Genomic DNA, 16,998 nt, shown 5'->3' on the forward strand with positions numbered 1-16,998 from the left:
AGCATTTAAGGCTTATGCGGAACTTGTTTCCAAAGAGCCTTGTGAGACAGATAGTGAATATAGATACACACATATAGTATATACATGTATGTACACACATATATAAGCACATAGACACACATGTATGCACATTTACATATATGTACACATATCTATCCATCTATTTCCCATTTTAGGGATGAGGTAACTCAGACCCAGAGAAGAAGGTGACTTACCTAAGGTCATATAGTTAATAATTATGATTAATAACTAGCCTACTCAATCATGTGACCATTCTTGGTTCCCCTCCCCCACCCTCAACTCTTCAAGGTCCCTCATCTTCTCGTGTCTTGTTACTGGATGGAATCTTGCCTCTGCCACTGGTGTTATAGTATAGAGCTGCCATCTCCTAAAACTCCTCATTCTTCAGAAGAGGAAACTGAGGTACAATAGAGGTGAGGGGACTTGCTTAAGGTTACAGAGAGAGTGATTTCATCTCTTTGGGCCTCAGTTTTTTCATCTCTAAAATGGGGTACTGTGCCACCAGCTGACATCACATATTTGCTTGAAGAATCAAATCAGACCCCTGCCTTCCTCTAGCTCTACCACATTGAGTTGTCTGCCAAGCCCTACTGATTTGACCTCTGTGGTATTTCTTGAATTTGCCTCCAAACCTGTCTTTCCTCTCTCCAGGTCCTCACTGTAGCTCAGGCCCAAGATGGTTCCTTTCTGGATGGTGATAATGCTTCTTAACTAGTTTTCCTGCTTCCATTCTCTCCCCATCAGATCCAGCCTGCACATTTTTGTTGTTCAGTTGTTTTAGTTGTGTCTGAATCTTCTTAACCCCATTTGGGATTTTCTTAGCAAAGACACTGGAGTGGTTTGTCATTTCCTTCTCTCATTTTCCAGATGAGGAAACTGAGGCAGACAGAGTGAAGTGACTTGCCCAGGGTCACACAGCTACTAAGTGTCTCAGGCCAGATTTGAACTTGGTAAGATGAGTCTTCCCAACCCCAGGCCCAGCACTCTATCTATTATGCCACCTAGCTGTCCCATCTTGCGCATAATGCCTGCATAACCTTCCTAATGTACAAGTCCGATCAGGTCCCTAGAAGGGTATTGTGATGAACGAAGGAGACTCTGTGTAGAGTGCTTTGTAACTAAAAAGTGAGCTCTATTTTTTTTTATCACATTCTCCTGCTCAAAATCCTTCAATGATTTCCTACTACCAAACTCTTTGACTTGGAATTCAAGGCCTACCACGATATCTTAGCCCAGTCCTGGCATGACACCCCTTCGATCATCCTATATCCAGCCATACTGGACTGCCTACAGCTCCCCGAAAAAGCCTGTTCTCTTTGTCTGGAGTCCTCTCCTCTCCCTCTCTACCCCTTACCCTCTCTGCCCACTGAGAAACAACTCCTCTTTCATTGTAAACTCAAATGCCATGCTCTTTTAGCAAACCTGTGCTTGTGTCTTATCAACGTACTAGCCTGTGAGCTCCCTGATGGGGGCGGGTACTGGGGCTCATCTAAACTTTATTTATGTCGGCATACAGTAGGAACTTAATAAATGTTCGGATCGAATGAAGTGGAAATTGTGTACTGGGTCTGAAAGCTCAGTACGCCACAACATACTTTTGCACCATGCAAAAGAGGCACGTTCTTATTGTTGCCACTTCAATGAGGTGTAGACAGGGCCCTTAGTGTCCTCAGTCTCCTCCTCTGTAAAATAGGGATAAGTCTATTGAGTTGCCCAATTGTTGGGCAGTGAATGGCAGATTTGGGACTGTAGCTGCTGATCAGAACCTAGCAGTGGTTCCTAGTAGTGGCCGGGTAGCCCGGTGTAATAGTGGCTACTTTTCCCTCTCTAGATGTTTCCTCCCATATATCATATATTGATGGGACTGGACCAGATCTCCTCTATAGTTCCTTCCAGTGACAGCAGCCTCATGCCTGGGTTGGTGGTCAGAGCTGATATGCCTGGATGCAGGTGCTTCATAAATAAATGCTTGTTGAAAGGTGCGACTTTGGTCGGCTTTTCCTAGGTCCCCTCTCTCTTTCCTCTCTTATCCATCTTCCACACAGCTGCTAAAATAACCTTCCATTCCCTTGGTTGGGACACCTCAATGTCTCTAGATTGCTGCTAATACAAAATCCAAACTCCCCAGTCTGTCATTTGTAGCCCTTCCTCACAGACTGGCTCCAGCTGCCTTTCCAGATTTAATGTTGTTATTCCCCTCCTCACTATTACTTGAGCTTAACATTCCATCTCCTACTTCAGTGCCTTTGCCCGAGCCATTTCCTATGCCTAGAATGCACTGCCTCTTTACCTCCATCTCTGTGATTGCTGCTTTGTATCAGGGCTACACTTAGACATCATTTCCTTCTCTTAAACCCTTGTGCTCATTTCCGTGCCTTCAAGTTATCATGTATCTCCTTAATCTCCTTGAGTGCTACTGTTTCTCATCTTTTTTCTTTTTTGTATCATCAGCATGTTGCATTGTGTGTTGTATACAGCAGACACTTAATAAATGTTTGTTGCTTGAATTTAGAGCTCCCATTTCTATAGCAGCTCATAATTTACAAAGCATTTTCCTCACCGTGATCCTATAAGGTAAACAGCACAATATGATTCCCCCTATTTTACAGCTGGGGAATCTGATGGTCAGACAGGGAAAGTGATTTGTCCAGGGGAAAACAGAGAAAAGCTAGATGGCTAGCCAGGGCGCCTGACTCCTAGTCCAGGGCTCCTTGCCCCACACCAGATTGCCCTCTGGGTCTCCCCTTTCTCTCTGTCTGGAAGTGTGAATTCCCTAAAGCAACTGGTGATTCTTGCTCTTAATGAATGGGATTGTGCTGGTGACCCTCTTGAGTCCTGGAGAGGCTGAGCTGACCTGGAGGGCAGGCCCACTGCAGGGGCATGAGGCAGCTGCTGGCGGTCTCTTCCACATTCCTGTCTGCTGGCCTTCTTTGACAAAGGGTATGGGGTGGGGAAGGCAGGGATCACAGGGTCTATATGTCTGGCTTGGCCAAAACAGTGGAACCCACAGCTTCCACCCAGCAATTTCATACTGGCCGTGTGGTCTGGGGGAACAAGTATTGGGTAGAGATTCAGGAGATCTAGGTTAGAATGTTTATTCTATCCTTTCCTAGCTGTGTGACTATTGGGCAGATTGCTTTGCTTCTTAGGAAGGCTTTGTTTCCTCCCATATAAAATGAGAATAACACATTTATTGTATCTCACAGGGTTGTTGTGAAGACAGTATTGTGTAAACAGGAATGCTTTGTGGACTTCATTCATGTTATTAGATAGAATTGCCCCCTATCCCCCACCCCTCAAGGGACAGGGGAATCCTCTCTGACCTCTTACTGCCACATCTTTCTCCAATTGGCCTGCTATTCCAAGGCTTTTTATCTTTTTCTAACCTGTCTCTGCCTGTCTTTATCTCCTTCTACCCCCACCCCCATATCTATGGCATAGGAGTGCTGGCTTTGAATCTCTGCTCTGTTCTTCATGACCTGTGTGACCTTGAGCAAATTTCTCATCTTCTCTAGCCCTCAGTTTCCTCATCTGTAAAAAGGGGGAGGGGAGATGGATTAATTGACTTCCTAGGCACCTTCTAGCTTTAAATATATGCATTACGGTGGCCAATTATGCTTGGGTTTCTCTCACATACCCTTTTCCATACCTATGACCCTCTCTCTCTCTCTCTCTCTCTTCTTCTGTCCTTGTCTCTCCCCACTTCTACATCTGTCTCTAGAATCCTCTCTCTCATCTTTCCATCTTTTGGCCTCCATGCTGTGTAGCCCCAACATGGTGGCCTCTCTCTATTTCTACCTATAGTATGAGGCAGCTGTAAGGGAAATAATTTGTAAATGGTAACTCAGAATATAAATGGTGGTTGTTATTATGGTTGTTTTCTCTCTTGTATCCAATACCTTTCTTTTTCAGTTAAATTGTATTGTTTTTCAATTAAAAAGCATTTCTTTTCTTTCCTTCTTCCCCACCCCTCCACTGAAAACAAACAAAAAATGTCCTGTAAGAAATATGCATAGTCAGCAAAACAAATTGCCACTTTGGCCATGTCCTTCTCCACCCCTCTCCCCATCTGTCTAGCTATCATCTATCTATATAATGTATATGTACGTGTACGTATTTGTGTATTGTATTATATATATGTCTTATTCTACATCTTGAATCCATCACCCCTCTGGATAGCCTAATTCATCATTGGGTCTCTGAAAATTATACTTCCTCATTGAGTTGATCTGCGTTCTTAAGTCTTTTAAAATTGTTTTTACAATGTTGCTATTGTATAAATTGTTCTGTTTCTGTTCACTTTACTCTGTATCAGTTTGTAAAGTTGTCCCAAGGTTCTCTGAAATCATCCCTGTGTCTCTCACAGGGCTGTTGGGAGGTTCCCATTTTGATGGGAATAGATGGGAAAATCCTTCATAACTGTGTATTGCTTTATAAACTTAACAAAATGTATGGGTTTTTTTTTTTAGAAGGCAGATCTGTCAGGTTAGATTGGTGAACCATTCTTAGAGCAGCTTGGAGGCTACCGAGTGGCCACCTGAGGCCTAGCTGTAGCCCCAAGTCCTGTTCTATGCTGTGCTGGTATGATGGGGGCAGAAACACTGAAGGATCCAACCCAGGGCCTCCTCCAGGCCACCATTAGGAACAAGCCCTTGTCCTGAGAACATTTCTAGAGCACTATTCTACAAAGCACCTCTCACAAACAACCCTGTAAGGTAAGCAGTTTGAGGATTGTTGTTTCCATTTTCAGATGAAGAAACTGAGGCTAAGAAAAGGGAAGTGACTTACCCAGGATCACTTAGCAAGTTGTTGGAGCCAAGTTTCAAAGCAGGTCTCTTTACTCCCAAGTATAGTATTCCTGTGTTGGGTGGATTAGAGGGAGGAGAGGATGGTGGTAGAGAGACCAGCTGGGGTAATTGACTTCTACAAGGATCTTGAACAATTAATTAATCAGTGTTGGAAATACAAAGAGGAAAGTAAAATATTCCCTACTTTCCAAGCTCATAGATCCAGAGTTGGAAGGCAGCTCGGACACAATTTGGTCTGACCCCCTCATTTTACGTATGAGGAATCGGTGGCCCAGGGGTCTTACAAGGGAGGCATGTACATGTGGACACAGGTGGGTACAAAACATGAGACGTTTCCCTGTGGGGGTGGAGGTTGGCTTGTCTGACCCATGGCTGAGAGCAGTAGGAAGAACCCAGAGAGGGGGTAGGATTGAGGGGCAAGAGAGCAACGGAGTGAGTGGGAAGAAGTTGATTGAGACAGATCAATCATCCCCAGTGACAACGCTTATTTTTTGTTTTTTATTTGAAAAAAATCTCATCCTTTTGGGCCAGCTTGCTTGGCCTGGGGTTGATATAAAGTACATCGGCTCCAGGCATCTACCTTGCATCCTGTGTTCTCGTTCATGTTTCTCTCTCTCTCTCTCTCTCTCTCTCTCTCTCTCTCTCTCTCTCTCTGTAACAGAGACTGAAGTGGGAGGGTGAAGAGGAAGGGAGAAGGAGAGAGAGAGACCTCAAGTGGGGGCTGGGCGATCTTTTGTTGGAAATGGACACCTGTTCTGGTCAGGGTTTCATTAAAGATACCATAAGCTCTAATTCTTAAGAAATAATTCCACAGCAGGTTGAATTGGGTGCTTGGCATAGCCCCTTCCAGCTCTGAGACTCCACGATTCTGAGAGGCAGAAATTGAGAGAGATTCAGTTGCCCTGAAGATAATGTGACAGATGTGAGGGCCGGGGCCGGAGCAGCTTAGCTGGCATTGCTGTGTGCTGAGAGGGATGGTCAGGCTGCTGAGCTGCTCCCAGAATAGAGCTGATGATGTGACAGGCGGGGGCTCTGGCCAAATGCTTCCTAGTGTCTCTTCTGGGGGCCTCATGGGGAAAGGGCCCACAGGGGAAAGTTACTTCAACTGGTACAGGCCTGAAACTAGTTTGGGAAGGAGTCCAGGCCTGGGCTTCTTCCTGGGGCTCAGCCTTGGCTATTCCCTGGCCCCTAAGACAATCTTTTATACTATGCCTCTGTTAGACTGGAAGTTTCCTGAGGACAGGCATAGTGTCTCTCTCTCTCTCTCTCTCTCTCTCTCTCTCTCTCTCTCTCTCTCTCTCTCTCTCTCTCTCTTTTTTAAGGCAATTGGGGTTAAGTGACTTGCCCAGGGTCACACAGCTAGTGTCAAGTGTTTGGTCTGAGGCTGGATTTCAACTCGGGTCCTCCTGACTTCAGGGCCGGTGCTGTATCCACTGCACCACCTAGCCGCTCCATAGTGTCTTTTTTCTTTAAACTTCTGTTTAAAACTGGCCACCTTTCTCATTGGCTTAGCATGGCTGGGAGGTGGCCTTGAGTTCTTCAAGAAAAATCCAGGTAAGCCCAGGCAGGTCCTGCCTAGTTGAAAACGATTTCGAGTTACAGGGCTGCTGAGAGATGACTAAGTGTCCAGGAGGCCTCGTCTAGCTCAGTTCAGAAAAGCTCTTCGCCAGGTTGGCCCCATGCTTTTGGCACCCCATCTCGGCCTACAGCAATTCACCAAGTCATCTAAGACCTTGGAGGATTTAGGAGGCGATTGTAGAAACAGAGAAGATTGTAGAACTTTTGACCCATGGCAGTAGACCCAGGGTCTTGTATTCACTCAGCCTGCTTTTAACAAATGTTTGAATGGAACCGGCTTCTCTGCTCTTCATTACACTACATGGCTCACACCACTAGGGAAGAAGCTCTGGATTGGGCATCAGGAGACCTGAGTTTGAATCCTTGCTCTGCTTATAATGAGTTATTTTCCCTGCTCCCCAAAGTGGGTCAAGGGGGCTGGGCACTTGCCCAGTCTTCTGAGCCTCAGTTTCCTCATCTGTAAAATGAAGGACTGGACTAAATGACGTTTAAGGTCCCCTCCCAGCTCTGAAATGGGATGTTTGAAGGTCTTTTGCAGTTTCAATGCTAAGGTTTGTTGATACTAACCTGATTTAGATGACTTGTTCTCCACTTGCTTCATGTACTTGGGTCTGCCCCGGCTTCACTGTGTGAATTTCTTCAGGGCCAGAGCTGTACTTTCTAATTCTTTTGTATTCACTTCCCTGACTTCTTCCTTCTCTTCCAATCCCTCCCCCTGCTCTCCAACTCGGGGCCCCAACTCCAGCGATTCCACTCCATAAATGCTTGTTGACTGACTGAGTGATTGACAGCCCGAGGCATCCCACAGACCAACTGGGTGATTCATGACCCATTCCAGTGTGTCCTTTGGCACTGTCTGGGCAGAAAGGAGAGGAGACGGATGGATGCCAACACATGGTGGGTTAAGGGAGGGGGTGGAATGGCTGGCAGGAAGCCAGGCATGCCCGAGGGTGGAATGACTAGGAGTTAGGACATAACACCAGGGGACAGAAGTGGAGCAGACTGCCTTGCTCTTCTCCCCAGTCGGAAGGGGAAGGGAGAGCATAAGGATCAGCCTTGGGCCCTGTCTCTGACTTAGTAAAGTATTCTCTGGGAGGCTTTCTGCCTGTTTGGGCCCCTGTGGGAAGGACAAGGGAGAGGGGGAACCCTACTGTGGTGTCATTTGACAGAGCTTTTCCTGAGAGCCTGGTGTATGGGGAAAGGGTGCTGGCTCAGTGGTCAGACAGCTGAGAGTCCAGTCCTAGCTCTGATACTTCATGTGTCTCATTGGGCAAACCATTTCCCCTCTCTTCAGTTTTCCTCTCTATATGGCGGGGATAACAATATTGTTCAGTGTCCAACTCTTCATGACCCATTTGGTGTTTTCTTGGCAAAGATGCTGGAGTGGTTTGCCATTTCCTTCTCCAGCTCATTTTACAGATGAGGAAACTGAGGCAAAGAGAAAAGCGACTTGTCCAGGGTCACACAGTTAGTGTCTAAGACCAGATTTGAACTTGAGAAGAAGTCTTCAGTCTCAGCACTTTATCCACTGAACCACCTCGCTGCCGTGAAATATTATTTTGTGGGGAGCCAATTACTGGCATTCATTGAGGGAGGAGGGATGTGTGTTACACAGCCTCATACTTAATATTTGGGGGCATAGATAGCATCAGAACTGAGATTTTTCTCATAGAAGTCCCATTCAAGGAGCAGTAGGTTTCTCAGAACAGGGCTTGGTGAGTTCCATTGTAGGCAATGGGGAGCCACAGATGGATTTTAAAGACTGGAGCAACCTGATCCTAGGAATGTTGCCCTGGAAGCCTTTGCAGGAATAGCTTAGAAGGGGTGGGAAGGGGGGTGCACTGCATTATAAGGGGAGACCTGGGTTTTCTGTCTGACTCTGCTACATCTTAGCTGTATGATCACAGACCAATGCCTTCCTTTACTGAAGTCATGGTTTTCTCGTCTGTGAAGTAAGGGATCTGCACTAGATGGCTTTGGAGGACTCTGCCAGCTCTAAGGCTGTGATCCTTTAAAAACTGGAGCTGTTGATTCTTCTTTTCTAAGTTCTCTTCCAGCTTTGACATTCAGAGAGATCAGTATTACAGATTTTGAGCCTTTAGGCCAACCAGGTGGCTCGATGGACAGAGCATAGGACTTGGAGTCAGGAAGACCTTAATTTGAATCCTGCCTCAGAAACTAACTGGGTGACCCTGGGCACATAAGCTTTCAGCCTCATTTTCATTATCTGTAAAAATGTGGATTATAATATCACCCATCTCACAGGGTTGTTGGGAATTTGGAGTGAGTTAATATACATAAAGTGCGTTGCAAACCTTAAAGCAATGTACGTTGTTGTTTGGTCATTTCTGTCACGTCCAACTCTTCAGGATACCGTTTGGGGTTTTCTAGGCAAAGATACTGGAGTGGCTTGCCATTTCCTTCTCTAGCTCATTTTCCAGATGAGGAAATTGAGGCAAACGGGGTTAAGTGACTTGCCCAGGGTCACACAGCTACTAAGTATCTGAGGTCAGATTTGAACTCAGGAAGAGGAGTCTTCCTGCCTCTAGGTCTAGCTCTGTGGTGCCATCTAGTTGCCCCAAGGCACTATACAAATGCCAGCCATTAGCTATCTGGCAACCCTATCTGGAGTTGGGGATGGGGGCAGGGGAGGGAGAAGATAAGCAGATGTTCATGAATGGTTTGGTTAATACCCTACAGATGGCCCCCTTAAGTGGCTAACTGTCCCTTGTTGAAGATAGATCTAGTCCCCCAGGAAGCATCAATTGGGGATGTTAAGGATGGAGCACGTGACCCGTGTTCCCCCACACCTCTAACTCTTCAGAGGCACCTGCTCTTTTCTTTCCCAAGGCCTCCTATCTGCCTCCATCAGGAATCAGATACCACAATGAGGCTTGCCTGTACCTCCAGCCCTGGAGGGTATTGCGTGCTGAGCTCTCCTGGGGGTTGAGGAGAAGCTCTTCATTCCTGCCCAACCAGTTCCCATTCCCATCAACTAAAGTCATGCCAAGTGCTTGCAGCATCCCTTCCCTGGGCCTGGAAAGTGGAGCTGTTGGCTGCCATTCATCAAATCCTAGAATCTCAGTGCTCGAAGGGCTCTTGGAAAGCCAGCTCTCTGCCTGATACAGGAATCCCCTCTGCATGACCACTTTTCATCGAGTCTATTGCCTCTACATGCACACCTTGAGTGATGGGGAGCTCATCATTCCGCTTTTGGACAGTCCTAACCAAGCCATGGTCTCCTTTATGGTTTCATTGTTCAGTTCCCCCTTGGATTCCTAGATAATGATATGCCTGCATGGGGCATCTTCCCAATCCGCAGGGCACTGGGGAGGGGTTGCCATTGTACTTTACTAGCATCTGGGGGAAAACATTTTCTTTGTGGAAAAGAGGGTCCCAGAGAAAGCTTCATCCTGCCTTTCTATCTTGATCTCACCTTCCCCTGCTCCATACATTCTATATTAATCCAAACTGGATTATTTTCTGTCCCTTAGTCTGGTCATTCTCATTCCCATCTCATCTTCTGTGCACTTAGCTTGCCTTTCTTAGAATGCCCCTCCCCCTTAGATCTGCCTGTTGAATTCCCTCCCTTCTGTCAAGATGCTACCACTTTGATAGAGATCCCAAATCCTCCCCCTACCTCAGATGTATGTATTTTGTATGTACCTTTTTAGGTAGATTGTTGAAGGCAGTGTGTTGTAGTGGATAGAGCACTGAATTTAGAGTCTGATCAACCTGGGTTCAAATCCCACTTAAGACACTTAGTAGCTGTGTAAACCTTGACAATGTGCTTTATTTCTCTGTGCCTCTGTTTTGTCGTCTGTAAAACGACTTCCCAAGTCCTTCCATTTCTCAATCTGTGATCCTATGAGGTCAGAGTTTATTATTATTATTATTATTATTATTATTATTATTTTATTATTAGTTTGCTGTTTGTATCGCCAGTGCTTGTGCATACCAGAAGTGCTTAATGAGTGTTTGAGTCTAGAGGTTCATTTTACAGGCCAGGAAATGTAAATCTCTAGGAATATGACTTGTCCAAGGTCCTAAAGGTAGAATGCTGCAGAGTCAGAATTTGAACCCACGTCCTCTGACTTCAAATCTAGTGCCTTTTCCATGACACCATGAATATGTTCTCTTTTTCTCCAAATTTCCCAAGAGTCTTTTGTTGAAGTCTTTCCTTTACCTCTGTCACATTCTTTTGTGAATGTTTTTTTTTTAATCTGAATACATGTTGTAGAACTCTTTTAAATTATAACGTCCTCCAGGACACAATCTGGTTTGTACTGTTAGTTCTGAAAACATGCCCTGGCATACAGCAGGTACCTGATAAGTATTTATCCTACAGCTGTACCACTACTGATTATGCTACTCATTTCACAGATGAGAAAACCAAGCTGGCTGCAGGGGTTGGGGAAAGGAAAGTACTCATTCAAGTTGATGTGTATTATGTGTATGAATGACCACTTATTGGGGAGGGTGGAGAAGAGGTTCCTGCTCTGTGGTAGGCTGAACTAGATGGTTTCAGAAGTATCTTTGAAGTATGAGATTGGGTGATTCTAGGAAGAGGAGTTTGTTTCCTTGAGGGAGAAGAATAGGGGTGCCAGGAATGGACAGGAGGTTTCTGACCTGATCCTCCAACTTGAAAGAGAAAGAGGAGAAGGAGGAGGAGAAGAATCCTCTATGTTTTCCAAAGAACTCTACAAATATCTCATTTTATCTTCACAACAACCTTGGGAAATAGTTGCCGTTATTATCCTCATTTTATAGATAAGGAACTGAGGCAGACTTGTTCAAAATCATACAAGCAGTAAATATCTGAAGTAAAATTTGAACTTGGGTCTCCCTGACTCAATGTCAGGAACTCTATCCACCAGAGGTTAGCTGTTCAGACAGATCTGTGATTCTGTCAGAGTGTATCCTCTCTGAGCTGAGAAGGATTCAGTTGATAATTACTGAGTTGGCTCCCAGGAAATTGGGTCTCTGGAATCTCTGGGGGTCTCATTTTGGGATTTAAAGTTAGCAGAGGGCCATGATGTAGTCTGACACCCTCATTTTACAAAGGAGGAAACTGAGGCTCAGAAAAGAGGAAGGGAACTTGCTTAAGGTCGAGAGGCAGAGATGGCATCTGAAAATAGACCCAGTGATTCATTATGCTATAGGCCTTAGTAATAAACCCCTTAATGGCAGCTCCAGGACTTAGTCCTGCTTCTAGGTCAAGGGTTCTTCATCTTTTTTGGGTGATGGACCCCAGGGCAAGCCTATGGACTCCTCAAAATAATGTTTTTAAATACATAAAATAAAATACACAAGATTACAAAGGAAACTATGTTGAAATACAGTTGCCAAACTATTAAAACAAGTTCACCGATTCCTTGTTAAGAAACCCCCTGTTCTAGGCAGACCCAGCAGGGCTGCTATTCATTTGCTCAAAATACTTCAGTAGCTTTCTGTTGTCTTTGTGCTGTTTAATGAGCAAGCATTTACTGAGTGCTCACTATGTGCCAGTTTCAGCTCCCATGCCTGGCATTTGGGCCTCTCTACTGTCTGTCTCCTCTGTTCCCCACTGTGCAGCCTGTATATTTGTGGCACTCATCTGGAATTCCATGCCTTATCTTAACGTTCCCTGTGCCTCTGCCCCAACAGCCTCCTCATTCCTCAAAACCCACTGCTTTTTGCACCATGTTAGGTTACGGTCCGACAACAAAAGTCACGGATGGTTAGGGTGCCTAGCTGACTGTGTCACTGTCCTCTATGTCCCCAGGCTGACAGGCAGTGAGCCCCTGACCATCCTCCCACTGACGACAGAAATGGAGGAGGCTGCCACAAAGGCCCACTACAAAGTGTGTGACCGGCTCAAGCTGGAGAAGAAGCAGAGACGCATGTGCCGGCGGGATCCGGGTGTGGCCGAGACACTTATGGAGGCCATCAGCATGAGTGCCCTGGAGTGCCAGTACCAGTTCCGATTTGAGCGCTGGAACTGTACTCTGGAGGGTCGATATCGGGCCAGCCTGCTGAAGAGAGGTCAGTCTTTGGAGCTAAGCCACTAAGGCTGGGGGAGGAGGATGAGACTAAGGGAGGAAGGAAGGGCAAGATGCTTAGGTGGGAAGGGCGCTGACCTGCTTGGACAACTTTGGGCAAGCTACTTGACTGTAGTTCCCAGCTTCCCCACCTATAAAATTGAACATTGGAGTGTGTGGCAGGGTTGAGGTGGGGGACTGGGTAGATTTCCAGGATCCCTAAGGGCCTTGAGATTCTCCATTCTGAGGTCCCTCCCAGCTCTGATTTCCTATGGTTCAGTAGGGGATAGAAGGGCATTTGTCCATGAGGTATAAAGGAGTGCTAATAGCTGATTGAGTCTATGGCTTCCTTTTCTCAGATCTGGCTTTGAGGGTAGGGATAGTGATAGTGATAAAGCCAGAAGGCACTAAGCACCTGAGATGGGGGTGGGAAGGATGTGTGTGTGTGGACTTCCAAGAGCCTAGGGACAGGGAAGGCCAACTTGACTCTCTCTGCCATTTTGCTGGTTAGGGCTGGCCCTGTCTATAGTTATAGAATCCATCCGTCCTTCCATACTGGCTTTTTTTTTTTTAAAGTTTCTCCTGGCACCTGGGCTTAGAGTTGAGATTGATAGAGTAAGCAGAAGTTATTTCATAAGATTTTTTTTCTTTTTTCTTTTTTCTTTTTGGGGGGTTGGGGGTGGGGAGGGTGTGTGGTGTGGGGCTGGTTAGAGAGACTTGGGAATTGATCCCGGCCACAGGGCTGGTGCCTCACGGCTGGCAGGCTGGGGGAGGCACCCGGGGTTAGAATGGCTGCATTGATTGGGAGCTTATTATCTTGTTACAGAATATCTCATGCAATCAAATAGCGCCCAGTGGAGACAGTTTGGGCACTGGCGAGAACCCAGGGCCGTGTATGTGTGTGTGTGTGTGTGTGTGTGTGTGTGTGTGTGTGCTGGGGGCGGGGGGGGGAGGAGATTGGGGAGAAGGCAGGGCGGGTCTGGAGAGGGGCCCTTGGGAACAACTTGGAGATCAAACTTCCTTCTGTCTGATGAGGAACAGTTTCTTTTAGTCTCCCTGGGGCAGGAGAAAGGAGGAGGGAGACAAATGGTGTTGGAAAAGGGAGGGGAGTGACAGGAGACCCACCTCCGCATTCTGTACCCCAATTTCCCCCTGCCTCAGCCCCAAACTCAATGCAGGACCAGAAGAACGAAGGCTGCAGCCTGGGGGGGGATGGGGAGGGCGGCCCGGAGGGCAATGGTATGCGAGCTTCCGTTCAGCTGTCAGGGGATGGAGATCAGTGTTCCTGACGTGCTGGGTATTGAGGGGCCCAGGCTATGCTGTTCTCTCCCCTCGGGGGATGGCACCCTTTCCTGGGCACATACCTTGTGCCCTCCCCTACCACCAACCACCTGTTGGACATCATCCAGGGCAGAATGGTCAAAGCCGTTTGCTCTGGCAGGGTAGTGATTGGATGCTGAAGGATCATGGAGATTAGAGCTAGGAGGGACCTTAGAGAAGATGTGCCCTCTCCCCTATTTTATGAGATGCCTGATGCCCCAGCCTGTGAGCTGCTGGGCTAGGACTCCCCAGTCCAGGCCTTCGTTACCCCCTGCGTGGGCTGGGCCACACATTGACTGGGCAGATGGCTACAGAGCATGAAGCTGGCATGGCCTCTGGGTGATGAAATAAACATTTGCTGCTGGTCATGTTTGCAGCTGGTACCACCCAAGAGCCTTAAAGAAGGGAGCTTTCCTTTCTGAGGCTGAAGCCTTGGGTCTTCACTCTCCTCCATGAAGTCATGTGCAAATGTCACCTTGAGCCAGTATTTTGAGAGCATGGTAAACGGCTTTGAGTGTGGAGATTGCTGACTTTATCACTCACCCTGTGTGTAATTGTGGGTCTCTCCACAAGAGTGAAATCCAGCAACAAACGTTTATTATATGCCTTCTGGGCGCCAGGAATGATGGTAGATGCTAAGGAAACAGATATGAGAAAGTGCATGGGATCTGCCCTCAAGGATCTTACCTTCTAAAACAAAAGGGTCAGGCTACATTAGGGTTGGACTTTTAGGTCCCTTTCAGGTGTAGGGAACTATGTGGTGTAGCAGCTAGAAACACTGGGCCCAAAGTCAAGAAGACTTAAATTGAGTTCAAATCTAGCCTCAGTGACCCTGCGCAAGTGGCTTGATCACTGTCTGCCTCAGTTTCCCCATCTGTAAAATTGGGGATACTAAAATAAAACTGAGGTAATATTTGTAAAGTCCCTATATACTACTGATTAGTAGATGCTTAACAAATCCTTGCTTGATAAAGCCAGTGAATTTGAAGTGAGAAGAATCTCACGCTGGATACTAGCTAGTGGTGGGTCCTTGGGAAGTCTCTTTCATTCTCTTGGCCTAAGCTTCCCATGCTGTAAAAAGGAGTGGTATGATGGAGAGAGTGATGGAAGCCAGGAAGCCCGTGGCCCCAATCCTGCTTCCAATGCTTACTAGCTGTGTGACCTTGGGGGAGTCCCTTTCACTCTCTGGGCTTCTGATTCCCTCTTGGTATTGGGGATAGAGTACTGGATTTGGAATCATAAAGACCTGGGTTCATATCTTGCTTCAGGGTATATTATTAAAAATGAGGTAATATTTGTAAAATCCTTGAACACTACTGCTTAGTAGGTGCATTAATAAATCCTTGTTCCCTTATTCCGGGCCTGACTGTGCAATTATATAACAACTAAAAATCTGAGTACCAGCTAGACACAGGCTAAGTTATAGATAGATAGCATAGTCATGAAGCCCAGCATGGTCCAATTTAATTTAAAAAAAAAAAGCTTTTTTTTCCCAGAGTTCTGCATAGCTTAGGCACTTCGAGGAATCTGTGGTGCTTTGAACTGTTTCTGCAGGCATAGCCTTCAGGTTCAAGAGAGATTACCTCTTAGGCAGCCCTCAAAGAACTCCAAGTGGCTGTGTCTTCCTGGTCCTTGGGTCCAGAAATCCTTCAGAACAAGTGGTTGTTATTTATATGAAACGTTATGGTTTCCAGATTTCCTCTTACCCTTTTTCATCTCATTTGATCCTTATAATGGCCCTGGAGGGGGGCGGGTAGTCAGGGTGGGTCTGCAGAGGCCAAGGGAATTGACCACTGTCACACAAGCATTAAAGCCGGGACCTGAGCCTGAGTCTCTGGTCCCCAAGTCCATGGGGTCACTATCCTCCTTCTTCTTTTCCTTCATTGGGCTTTATCCTGGTCTTCTCTGGCTATACATATTTCTCTCTTTCCTCAGGTAGCACAGTCCCTCACGTTTGTCTTATGTTCTTAACTTATCAAAGCCCCTTTTCTCAGCCTATTTGAGCCCCCCAGTGTCCTTCTGAGGTGGTGTCAGCATCTGTGGAATGACAGGTCTCTCAAAGGATCATTTTGAGAGGTGGGCTCCATAGACCTCAAAGATCCAGGGAATTGGGAGCTGTTGCATTGGCCCATGACTCCCACCTTGTTCTTCCCTCTGGAATCAAGAAGAACAAATCTAATCACAGTATCAGAGATCTGGAGCTGGAAAGGACCTTAGAAGTCATTGCCTCCCCCTCCCATTTGACAGATGAGGAAACTGAAGCTCAGGGGGTTAAATGACTTGACTGAGTCACTCAAACACTAAGCGCCAGAGTCAGAATTCAAACTTGGGTCCTGTGACTCCATGTTCAGTGCTCTCTGAACCACTGGTCTCTTCCACATGGCAGCTTTTCCAATACTTGAAGACAACTGTCATCACACACAGCCTCCTGTCCCCCCCCCCCAAGTCTTCTCCAGACCAAATAAACCTTCCCAGTTCCTTTTGTTGATTTACATATGGCGAGACCTCCAAGTTCCTTATCCTGATTGTCTTCCTTCTTATATGGCCAAGTAACAGTGGATGGTGCCTTGGCTTTGCTATTGACAATCTGTGTCATTTCCATTCCCTGCCGTTGTTTGATCATTTCAGACTCTTCATGATCCCACTTTGGGGTTTTCCTGGTCAAGGTGCTGGGGTGGTTTGCTATTTCTTTCTCTAGCTCACTTTATAGATGAGGAAACTGAGGCAAACAGGGTTAAATGACTTGCCCAGGGTCACACATCTAGTAGGCATCTGAGGCCAGATTTGAATTCAGGAAGAGGAATCTTCCTGACTCCACTGTGCCACCTAGCTGCCTCATTCTCAAGGCCTCCCTTTATACCTCTTTAAAAGGAGACGTCTGGACTAGTCCAAGAGTTCTTAACCTGTGTGTGTCATGGGCCCCTTGGGCAATGTCTCATGAGGACTATGGGCCCCTTTTCTGAATCATGTCTTTAAATGCACACAACAAAACACATAGGATGACAGAGGAAATTAATATATTGAAATGTAGTTATCAAATAAATTTTTTTGTTACTTTTTATGGACTGAAAAAATTTTAAACCAACCTGAAAAAAAATTTATATATATTTTTAAAAAGAACCCCTAGACTTGATGGCCTTTTGGGTCCCTTCTAGCTTTAATGGCATTTGAGCAAACTAATGAGTGTACATGTGTATATACACATGCATATAACTATACACACATGTGTGTGCATGTATGTACACATGCAC

The 16,998-nt window shown here is 46.2% G+C and overlaps 1 protein-coding gene across 1 annotated transcript in view; it reads left to right on the top strand.

The window, feature by feature from the left end:
* Positions 1-16,998, top strand: part of WNT9A (Wnt family member 9A) — a 90,316-nt gene that overhangs the window by 47,503 nt on the left and 25,815 nt on the right. The window contains exon 2 of the mRNA XM_020999273.2: positions 12,172-12,431. Coding sequence (XP_020854932.1) covers positions 12,172-12,431 — 260 coding nt within the window. The remainder of the gene's footprint in view (positions 1-12,171; positions 12,432-16,998) is intronic.

This window comes from Phascolarctos cinereus, unplaced genomic scaffold (genome assembly GCF_003287225.1).
Source record: "Phascolarctos cinereus isolate Bilbo 61053 unplaced genomic scaffold, phaCin_HiC Scaffold_4;HRSCAF=312, whole genome shotgun sequence".
NCBI classification, from domain to species: Eukaryota; Metazoa; Chordata; class Mammalia; order Diprotodontia; family Phascolarctidae; genus Phascolarctos; species Phascolarctos cinereus.